General features: G+C 32.6%; 1 protein-coding gene across 1 annotated transcript; it reads left to right on the forward strand.

Moving 5' to 3' along the window:
* Nucleotides 1–361: 361 nt before the first annotated feature.
* On the forward strand, nucleotides 362–3,043 carry LOC109618476 (GLIPR1-like protein 1). The gene is made up of 6 exons (XM_034474796.2): nucleotides 362–743; nucleotides 866–922; nucleotides 1,196–1,325; nucleotides 1,972–2,081; nucleotides 2,465–2,574; nucleotides 2,856–3,043. The coding sequence occupies exons 1-6, from the start codon at nucleotides 531–533 to the stop codon at nucleotides 2,956–2,958; spliced, it is 723 nt and encodes a 240-aa protein (XP_034330687.2). The 5' UTR covers nucleotides 362–530; the 3' UTR covers nucleotides 2,959–3,043.
* Nucleotides 3,044–12,349: the final 9,306 nt, after the last annotated feature.

The raw sequence follows: 12,349 nt of genomic DNA on the forward strand, positions 1-12,349 counted from the left end.
CTTAAAGTCAGCATTGATTTTCGAACTTTCTTCAATTACATTTCCCTTCATATTTTTGTATCAGAAACAGTTGTCATCGCAGTGTCTGTAGAAATGCATTTTTCAATTTTTTCTTCAGTTCTCAAATCTCTAGTTTGACGTCATATTTATTCATAAAAGGAAAAATTAATCTTTATTTCTATTATACACTATTGATTTATTTCTTCTCTAGATTAAAGCTCAATTTTTAAAGATATGATTAGATTTAATAGTACATGTAATTGCGATAGAGACAGATATGATGAAACACCCTATATGACAAAAAAATACAGTTACTGTTTTATTTATTTATTTTTATTGAGTAGGCTATTCAAGGAAAGTTAAAGAACATATGTTAAATAAATATGTTTTAATATCAAGATTACTTAATTGAACAAAATTATCTGTTCAAAATCTAAACGTAGCTGAATATGAAACAATTTTAGAACATCCTGTTTGTATGAACAAATTTATTTAGAGGACGGGTCCAAACTAATAAACCTTTTGTGTGCATGTTTCCAAAAGTGCATGAAAATCAAAAACAACATTTGTATCGATTACATTTTTATCATATATATATCATGCGCAAACGTTTAATAGAATATCGCAAACAGTTTCACGGAGAGAAGACAAGAATGAAGCAAGCGTGTTTGATACTACTGTTTGTTGCTTACTTTTGTCCAAGTGTTTGTTCGCTGACAACGTTTCAACAACAATTTTTAGATGTAAGTGATATAATATTAAGTCATTTAAACGCTTTTGATTGATTCATTTCTTATTTAATGTATTTCCTTGGTAATATAGTACAGTTTGGTCGGCGTACATGCTTTTTGTTTGTATATTGCAGGTCCACAATGAAAAACGCCGTATCGTTAACCCAACAGCTGCAAACATGAGAGAACTGGTTTGTGCATATTTTACATTTAATATACACTTCTCTATTTCACATCATGTAAAATAAAAAAAAAATCAAGATTGCATACAATTTGTTTTAATCTAATTTTATAATTAATAAAGTTCAATCCTGTTAGTTCCATAAGTAATATTTTGTAACACATATCTTTTTTACATATTTTATCAAATTAATGTTACAAACAATGTAAATCACTTTGTTAAATATAGATTTGTACAATGTGTTAGTAAATGAGTACTTGCTTCGTATATGTACTTTCAACAGAAGTGGAGCGATGAATTGGCAACTGTAGCCCAGAACTACGCCAACAAGTGTGTATCGGGACACAATCCAAACAAATACGATGAGGCTGAAAGTTTTAAAAGAGTTGGCGAAAACCTTTATTACTCGAAAGGTAAATATTTTTTTCATACATTGATATTTACCTAGTGTAATAAAAGTTCAACATCGCCAGGTGTAATCATACTGTAAGGTTTAGATTTCAGAGGAGATAGGTAATTTATCTTTGCGTTATTTGCTGATCTCATTGAATGTATTACAGTTAGATTGCAAGGTCACTAATTTTGTTTTCTCAAAGAATGTATGAAAGTTTGCACACTACCAGTTAAATCAAAATAAATTTCTTGCAACAAAAAAACTACAAATTCATATTGATATCAATTTCTAAGGAAAACAATAAATTTAGTTGGCTTCATGTATAGTATACATGAATTCTTACGGAGCTAAATCAATTTTATTAAATAGTTTGTGCAAACTGGTACGTTTATCGTAATGGTGTCTCTTGGGTAATCTCTAAGAGTGTGTTCTTTGATAAAACGATGGATTTAGCTAAACTATAAACCTCCTATAAGCGGAAAAAACTACATTGCAGTGACTAACCCATTGGCAAGATTTGTAACATAACAGCTAAACATGGGTTTTTTTTAATTCTCTTTTTAATTTATTTCTAAGATTAATACATTGGTTTCTTGGTAGATACATTAATAAAATTTGGTAATCTGGTAAACAACTTGGTATCTTGAACTTTGTACATTGAACAGATGAAGCAACACCCCGAAAAGCAGTAGAGTTTTGGGACAACGAAAAGAATTCTTATGATTTCGGTACCAACAACTGCACCCACGAAAAAACTTGTGGCCATTACACACAGGTACATCTATTTTGAGCATTAATTAAAAACAAACATGTTTGCATTAAAATCCGACATCTTTGTGTTCAAGAGGATGATGCTTACATATTTAAAACAACAGATGTTAAGTAAAATAAAACATAAATGTAAAATTCAATTATAAAGTATGTTTTATCTTAAACAATCGGTCAACATTAAAGTGTGGATAAAGCAATGGACTGTGATTATGTGTTTGTATTGTTTTGTTTTTTGGGGGTCTTTTGGTTGGGTTTTTTTTTTTGGGGGGGGGGGGGGTTAGACGTTTTTGTGTGAGTTAGTGTTAATGTTTGTTTGTTTTTGTTGGGTTTTTTTTTTGTATTTAACGGTTACACTTGAGTGTTATATTACTGTTTATTGAAATAAAGGTTGTGTGGGCAGAGACTGAGTACGTGGGTTGTGCTGTGGCATTCTGTGACCCACTGATAAGGGAGGGTTGGTCGTCAGGTTATTTCTATGTGTGTAACTACGGAGAGCGGTAAGTAACATCAATACATTGTAATAAAGAGGAGAAACTTTGGAACAATTGATGTTAAAATTCCTCTTGAGATGTTATATAGACTTAACAACAATGCCTTCATACCTAGACACCGTGAAACGTGTTCGCACTTGGGTCTTTGATTCAATCAATCATTTATTTATTACATATTTTAATGTTTAATTTTATGGTCTGTTTACATCTAGATCACTTTACATTCTCAATAAAGCTCTAAAAGATGTTTTGTTACAATTTCTTAATTTTGATTGTTTTATTCAAAGTGGTAACATGAACGGCGATAGACCATACATACATGAAAGTGGATCAACTTGCAGCCAATGTCCATCAGGATACTCTTGTAACAACGGGTTGTGCTCAAAATAATGTTAGTAATGTACATGCAGTAATATCATCGCTTTTTGTATTAGCGGAACATTAATACCTTTTAAGATCAATTACAACATGGTTTTTTTTTTTACTATATATGTATTTTACATATAAATTACTGTATATATATATTTTTCAGAATTTAGAGCACTGCTCAGAAGATTACAGAATGTATCTTTGATTTGACAATAAAAAGAAGCATCATTTTATAAAGTATTTATATTTTCTCTTTTCTTCCAAACATCAGAACAAAATCATGTGTCAGTTGATCATATGATAATATTTCCATTCCGTTTATATTTCCCCATATGTTTGCATTGCAAATCTGCGACGTTCAATTTTCTGTGAATACACTAACTCATGTGCCAGGAGCAAAATATAGACGTCATCATGCGTTTTGAGTATATTATTATTGTAAGATTAAATAAAATGTTCAAACTAACATTACCAATTTGATATATATATGTTAAATCATATCTTTTCGTCATTAAATTATATTTTAAGTTGCGGAAGTGACCTAAAAGGCATGTTAATATGGCTGTTCCATGTATGTTTCATATTCATGACTAAGAGTGAATATAATGGCTTTAAAGGCTTTAAAGTGCCGGTACACAAACATTTCATGTAAATCAAGAAGTTAAAGCTGACATGAATTCATTAAAGCATTTGGTCGCCATATTAGTTTCGATCGCTCCTCTACTGCCACTGGGGTATATATACCGGTTGAGAAAGTTACGGTCGGTTGCTTTGATCCGATCGACGCATTTAGGTTGCACGGACTTCTAAATGCATGAACTACACCTACACATTGTAGTAAAATGTTTGTAATAAAGAATAATGGAAACAACAATTAATAAAGTACGAAATATATTTATTCTTTGAAAGAATTTCCAATGTTTTCGTATTATTTTGCACAGATAATGCTGCCTTACTTCGTATGCACGCACATCGAACACGTGTGTCGTTCATATAGAGTGCATAACGTCTGCATCTTTTTAAAAACCCTAGCGGCACTACATCCAACACAGTAGATAGTTATTCCAAGATAGTAATAACGTACATGTAACATCGTTTCCATCGGTTTCTACAAAAACGCTTCGTTTCTAAAAGCCATGCGAACATTGACATTGCTCGATCTGCCACAGTGTGTGGTTTTGCGCATGTGCGATGGTTTAACATATACACGAAAGCTGTCTACAATTATTACAAGTATCTGTGTCTGGATTTCAGTCTGTCTTGTTTCGTCATTCATTGGATATTCCTTGCTAGTGCAGTGATTGTCATATTATTTGTGTTCAAAACACGTTTTACACGTCTTTCGACCAAGGTAACGTGTTCGGGTGTATGAAATACTTGAATGCGGTGAAGCATGAATAGTGCATAAACAGGTTAGTCAGCATTTGTCAAACGTCAGCTAAATCGCATGCATACGGTGAAGAGCGGACACTTGTTCAACAGAATGATAAATATCGCCATTATATAAAAAAGCTATTGACTTGTTGTGTATATCCAGTTGTGTACATACCGTATGAAATATGTTACATGAACATGTATAGTTTAACGGAAAAACAAAAACTAATAGTCATATTTTTAATATACATGCGATCTTAGTTCAGATAAGAGAGGCGATGACGGGTTGGATGTAGATATGATCTATGTATACAAACAAGTGCAGGAAATCATAGAATTAATATTTAAATGAATAAAAATTCGTGTCAAAAAACTATATAACAGTTGATTTCTAGATTTCTTATCTATCCATTAATTTTACATCGTCTATTCACTAAGGCAATCGGCGATCGGCAATAGTACTACAGTAGTACGCAATAAAGAATGATCATACGAATTATGAATAATAAAAACTAGCCGAGAATCAAGACAACGATAAAGGAAACTAAACTAAAAAAAAATATCGGAATAAAGGCGGGGCAATTTGTTATAGCAATTTTAAATGGATTAGAAGTATTTAATGACTTCAACTCAAGTACATGTATAGAAATAAAAACTCAAGATGCTTTGTAAAATTATCGACAGCTCGCTGAATTAACAAAAATATATCGGATTAAAGTCAAACAGTTCTTTTAATCTATCTGAATGATTACATTAATCTAAATTAAATACTAATAATTACAGACTGATCAAAATTAAAATTACCCCCGCTTCCCAGTTGTCACTGAGTACACGGTTCACGCAACGTATCAAAAACGGGGGAACGGATGGACGTTCTGATTTTAAATAGATCGATTGAAATTCTTTTGTAATATATCATACAAAAAAAGAAAAATTCTTGACATAATTACCACCTTGCTGAAGTAGATCGGGCAAAAACTAAACAAAATTATATGGAGAAAAATCAAAGCGTTCAGGCCACGCCCACCTCATTAATAAAGCGCGCAAACCGTTCACAAAGCGTGCAGCTATTTTTAGCAAAGCGTACCGTGCAAGAAGCGAACCGTTCCGTTCACAAAGCGTACCGTACCGTTCACAAAGCGAACCGTACCGTTCATAAAGCGTAACGAACCGAACCGTGCAACTGGTTTAGTAGCACGTTTCAGGGTCTGTATAACATACACAGGAAAACGGTCTACAATTATCGAGGAATTTACGAAGTATCTGCGCCTGGATTTCAGTCTGTCTTGTTTCGTCGTTTATTGGATATTTCTTGCCAGTGCAGTGGTTGTCATATTTTTGTTCAAAACGCGTTTTTACAAGTCTTTTCGTCCAAGGTAACGTGTTCGGGTGTATGAAATTCCTAAATGCGGTGAAGCATGAATAGTGCTCTCGGCCTTATATAGGGGATGTGTAGCGATGAGCAGAACAATGGAAACCGACAACTAGTATGGCGGTAGTCGGAGATAAAAGGGAAATAATGCGTATTTATGAATTCATGTCAGCTTTAAAACACTTCATAAAACAACACCATCAAATACCCGTGACTGTAGTTGGAATATCTTATGTTTTTCTGCATTTTTTTAAAAAACGATTTTGATAATCTACTTGCCAGAGAAACGGTAGAACCGGCGCCATTATGAAAACTGGAAATTCGCCACCTCCAACTTGAGGACTACGGGAACTGCTGCAACCTTGAACGTATTGAAATATATAAAATTGAAATGTATGAAATAAATAAAAAATGCATATACATGTACCTATTCTCGCCTTATAGAACTGTAGTGAAACTGGTTAAATTAAAAATTACTTCTTATATATATATAAATCATTTGGTTTGCAGAGTACACAAATAAGTTAAAGCAATAGTTTGTAAAATAAAAAGTTTTACATAATCAAAGTAATGAAAAGCGCTAACATTGAATGTAAAAAAAATTAAATGTAAACCTACAGAAATATTTGATTTGCAATTTTGATGTTGTTAGTATAAATTGTAGGAAAAAGGATGGACTGCAAGTTTTTATTTGTCTTCAAGAGGCAAAGAACTTAGCATGTGGATATTAAACGGATTCAATATAATTAGCTAGTATTGAAATGTGTTTATTTTAGAACTAAATGAACAGGAGTGTTAATAAGTGCAAACATTATCGACATGTTGCTTCTTCTGGATCATCAAAAAAAATGTACATGTGAAATGTGTCTTTTCGTTTGAAGCAAACACTTAACTATAGAAGTTTTTATATGTTTATTAAGGTTTTCCGCTAGGAGCGGAAAACCTTACTATTATTCTGAAAAATTTTCAAATTTCTTATTAGGGTTTTCCGTTTTTCAACGGAAAACCCTTCTGTTATTCTACTGTTTCTTATTATTATTTTTTTTTTTTATCCGCAAATTTTGTGTAGGCCATTTCTCGTACATTTGTTGTCTGATTGTTATGAAACTTTCAGGGTATGTAGACAATGTCAATATCTCGAGACGTTTTTTTCAAATTGTTAAAATTCACTTCCGGTTATGAGTTATTGCCCTTTAATTGAAAATTGGGGGGTCTTTTGTCCAGAGTTGATCTCGGGAACTACAAAAGATAGTTGCATGAAATTTAGCAGAATTGTTGGTAACATTTTATAGTTTTGCTGGCATGAAAAGTGTGGCAAAATGTTTTTTAGTTTTTAAGCTATTTGCCGGTAAAGTATAAGGTTTTGGGGGGACTGAAATTTTGTTGTTTTTTGTATAATAACCTTTAAACTAAAAATATTTTGTTAATACATATAGAGCAAAAGTTGTTTAGAATAACGAGAGCTTTCATTTAAAATTAAGAAAAAAGGGCTGGCCCCTATAATTAGGGGTCAGCAGCTCATACACGTATTTTTCTGATAGCAAAAATCATTATCATTTAATGAAAAAAAATGAATTCAGTTATTGTTAATATATTAAATAATGTCATTTGGTATCAAATTAAACAAGTTCTGTGCTATATTTTTTTTCAAATTTCATAAAACAAATATGTGAGAATCGAACATGAACGAGTTAATATGTCTACATAGACACACAAGCGAACAAATGCCACTTTAAGGCCCAGGCATTTACTGCATTACGTTGTGTTGCGTCTTAGATAAATTGTTCTGATTCAATTTAATTTTTTTCATCTATATCATTTATGAATTCAATGAACACACATTATTTAAACGTTCTATGTGCAACTATTTGTCGGGGCGCCCCTGTATGTAACCCCCGCGCGCGCGCCGAATGTAAACAGTAACGAACGGCATTGTAGAAAAGAGAGAGCCGTAATGCAGAAGAGAAGTTGTGTATTCTTTCGGTGTATACATGCATTTTCAATTTACTGTGAAACATATGAACATGCACAGGGAACAATACTACTTATTTGTTTAAGGAGGATATTTTTCTCGTGTGAATCGTTTACGAGGAAATTCTGACAGCCGCACTTCTGTCGACGATCAGCCGTTGATAAGCTACGAGTAATAAAGGAGAAAAGATGGACATTAAAGTGTGTGATTTATGTGGATGTTAATGAAGAAGGTGAGGCTTTTACTCCTTTTAAAGTTTCTTGTTAACTGGTTAAAATTTAGTATATAGTATAGATGTACATGTAAGCAGTAAGGGTAACAAGTGAACTCGGCACCTGGTGAATTTGGCACCTGCGTAAATAGTGAAGTCGGCACCTGGTAAACTCGGCACCGGGTAAACTCGGCATCAGGAATCTGGTGAACTCGGCACCTCGATATTTTTTCTTATCATAACTATAAATAAACATAGAAGAAATACAAAATCTCGTTATTTTTTTATTATCATAACTCAGATATAAAAAAAACATCGAAGAAACACAAAACCATGATGCAATTGTGACAAATAAAAATTTCACGTATTCCATGAATAAAAGCAGTTAAAAACAACTAACTACAAAGAGGATACTTATGATTAATATAATAAATATATATAAAAACGAAGAAATAAGGTAGATTTGTAAACATATTAATATAATTACGTATACACAACATCAAAGGTACTGTACTTAAGCATGTGTTATCCAGTGTGTACCTAGTTTAAATTGCTAAAACAACAAGATGACAGCGGGGTATTCCTAGTATACATGGAAGGGGCTACCAGGTGCTATTAGACGGTGTATTACCCGTACACATAGAAGGGGTGAGGTACTAATTATGAGGAGGTTAATGTAAATGAAGAGACCCTGTCAACACATGGGCTTCCAATTCAATTCTTTATTCACTCAAGACCAGTTCACTGGTATTTGAGGTTCAAAATCAGTATATACAAATGTACACGAATACAGTCAAGGATCACATGTACAGTAGAAGTAATAATGACAAAAAAAGTTAAAATCACAATATAATAGGTTGTTGATTTGATTTGAACATATTTTTATTGTACAAAAAACAATTGGGATTGGGCACAAGTTCTATAACTTAGACCGCCCTCTCCCAATACAAAGATATATAATACAATATATGTGTACACAACATAAATAAAGGTCAGTGGAAAGAATGGACGTATAAATAAATGCAATTGACATGTATATAATAAACAACGGTGTACTAGTAGTTATAAGATCAGTTAAATCTTTCAGTATTTTTGATAAAATTATAAACTAATGTAAATAAATGCTTGTTTTCATTGTCACTTATTGAAATGTCACCCCAAAGTAAAACATGAGTATTGACAATGTTAAGATTTACAATTTGAAAAACGTCATTAAATAGAACATTTCTATCATCTTTATATTTATTACATGTGAAAAAATAATGGTAAGTATCTTCGAGCTTACCACACGAACAGAGTGGACTGTTGATAATATTACATCGAAATAAATCATTATTTAGTGCACAATTGTGACGAAGTTTAGTGTGAATGATATTCAAAAATCTATCCCCATATGTAAAAAAATTAGGTCTAGTTCTACATGTAAGTACATTTTCAGTTTTGACAGAAACATGTATTTTTTCCTTAAAAATGCGAACAGAGTCGCTTCCACGGACATCCGTTGAAAGCGCATTCCATTCATCAACAACAGTAGGAAGAAATGAAGATTTATACAATTCCAAATGACATTTTGGTATAATGTAATTATGTGCATTTCTGGTAGAATAGTTAGATACATTAGCACGCTTATTTGGAAAAATATCCATTATATAACTGGGTAAAAGGTTTCGGTAAATTTTATACATTGTTTTTAGCCTGGATATTTTCCTTCTACTATAAAGCGTTTCCCACCCTGTTTCAAAGTAAAGAGATTCCCGAGATGCAAAAATAGGTAAACCTGTAACAATTATTGCTGCAATCAATTGTATTTTTTCTAATTTGTCTGAATAATTAATAGAACATCCGCCCCATACATCAGGGTTGTTAAATAGGTTGTTAAAGTTGGTTTCTGGAAGAACAGACTTTGAAAATTTTCTTAATAAATTCACAAGTTTTTTAGTTTTTCTACATTAAAAGTATTCATTAGCTCGTTAAATTTTATAATATTTGGGTTTTCATAATATCTCTTGGGTAAAAACATTTTTCTGCCTATAGTAATTATTGTATGTATTTTTACTACATTTAGCAATACTATGGTTATATGGATTAATTGTCTCTATTCATCTTTTAACTAGGCCTATTTTCTCCGTAATTAGCTTGGGAGCGCCTCTGATATGCTCATTGATGAATGTGAAGAACATGCGCCAAGATGAAACTAAACTGGTCATATAACAACCAAATTTGCAAATGTTCATAAAATTTTCATATTTAGAAAGATAAATTCTTACAAAAATTATATCAATTCAAAATATATGTTAAGCCAGTAGCTAGTGAATTATTTTGTATCAGTTGATAAATGTGGTCGTAAGTAATAAGTTACATTGAAAAACTCACCTTTCTTCATAAACAGACATTTACATGATAAAGATGCAGTCGTATACATTGTGTAATCAATTTTTTTTTTCAAAAATGTGTGTCTAGAAACAAAGAGATAAATGAATACTATGCAAATGCCGAATTCACCAGATGCATGCCGAGTTTACAAGGTGCCAAGTTTACCAGGTGCCGAGTTTACCGGATGCCGAGTTCACTATTCTCGGTGCCGAGTTCACCAGGTGCCGGGTTTACCAGGTGCCGGGTTCACCAGCATTCGCAGTAAGTACGTGCACACTGTTAGATGTTTTTTTTATGATGTGGGTGTTTGTTTACTAACGTGTAATTTTTACATGTTTCATGGATGTTTAGACTCGCTCGAGGTTCATGGGGGACTGGAAAGGGTAACTGAATTTATCTATTTAAAAAAAATAACAGATTGTGAATTTTCAACTCAAAATTCAAAGCAGGGTCTAATTAGAAACATATCATATATTCTTGTGCAGAAGACTCCAAATGTAGTCATGAATACCCTGTAGATATAACTTCAAGTAAATAAAATTGTATACTTCAGACTTCAGAGTTAAAACATGACTTTAATATCTTTATGATGCCGATCATTGTATCATTAGAGAGGTTTAGCAGACCAACGGGTACCCGGTACATGTACTTCTACATGTAGGTAACAAGTTAGAACTATGCGTACCATTTTACCAGTTCACATAATTTTTCTTGTTTAGCAGTTATGATGTGTACTTAAATTGTCTTTGTTAATGTTTTAAATGTAATTTTTTATTTTCTTTTTTTAATCTGACTACTGGCAGTACTGGCGTGCGAGCAGTTCTCGCCGAGGACCATTTCTCGCTGGTGCACTGTACATCATATTTTCGTATGTAATTTTATGTGTTGATAAAATGACGTAACAATGCACTGATGAGAAATGGTACTCGGCGAGAACTGATCGCACGCCAATATTGATTAATTACAGACAAAAACTGAAGGTTGCAAGTGTTATTTTTTATTGAACAACATTGTTTAAAATAATTCTTTATATATGTGACGATCAGACCGGTTTGAATACCAGTGCCAGATAGCTCAGTTGGTAGAGCACCTGACTAGAGATTCAGGGGGCCCAGGTTCAAATCCCGGTTTGGTCCTTCATTATTTCTCCCATCCTGTTACAATATTGGTGTTGTGACCAACCCCTGGAACTAACAGGTTAACTCGATCCTGCCAGGGGTGATCTTTGAAGGTGAAGATCATTTAAGGGGGGAGGAATGTGACGGTCAGACTGATTTGAATACCGGTGCCAGATACATGTAGCTCAGTTGGTAGAGCACTTGACTAGAGATTCAGAGGGCCAGGTTCGAATCCCAGTTTGTTCCATCGTTATTTCTCCCATATCTTTTACATATACATGTATATCAGATATATGACAGATGATTAAGGTCATCACATGTTTTGCAAGATGCAATAAGTGTTAAAAACCTTTACTTTACAACACAATACATTTAAGTGAATATTTATGTTTCTTGTTATTATTTGGTGTGGTTTTCTTGACAGTGTCGCATAAACAATTTACCCGCTCCTAAAACACAAACTTTCTTTTTGTGGATTCAGCTTACCGCTGATTGGCTGCTGTTGCAGCAGACAAATAAGATATGCACGCACAAAACACAATGAACTTATCAGAGAATGAGTTGAGTTTATTTCAACTGTTGGAATTTGGGTATTTTTTTTTTTAAATGTATACTTGTGACAAAACATATATGTGGTACATACAGCTGTAGCTTTATGAAGAAAATTTTGGTTAGACCATATATACCTATCATGCAAGTAAATGATATTTACAAAAAACTTGCAATTTATGGCGCACGAAATATACGCTAGTTTTATAAAGATTGACATACATGTAATGTACCACATTCTGTGAAAAATAATCTATTAAAAATTCTTCATTAAGTTTACTCATACATGTTTTATGCTTATTACACATAGTATTGTTTTCAAAACATGTAATTTATAAGAAAATAAATAAAAACCCTCGCTAAATTTATTTGCCAAAAAAAAAAAACACAGTAGAATTGATAAAAATCGTATACCAGAAGCTAATACCAGTACATGTACTTTG

The sequence above is a fragment of the Magallana gigas genome, chromosome 8 (genome assembly GCF_963853765.1).
Source record: "Magallana gigas chromosome 8, xbMagGiga1.1, whole genome shotgun sequence".
Classification (NCBI taxonomy): domain Eukaryota; kingdom Metazoa; phylum Mollusca; class Bivalvia; order Ostreida; family Ostreidae; genus Magallana; species Magallana gigas.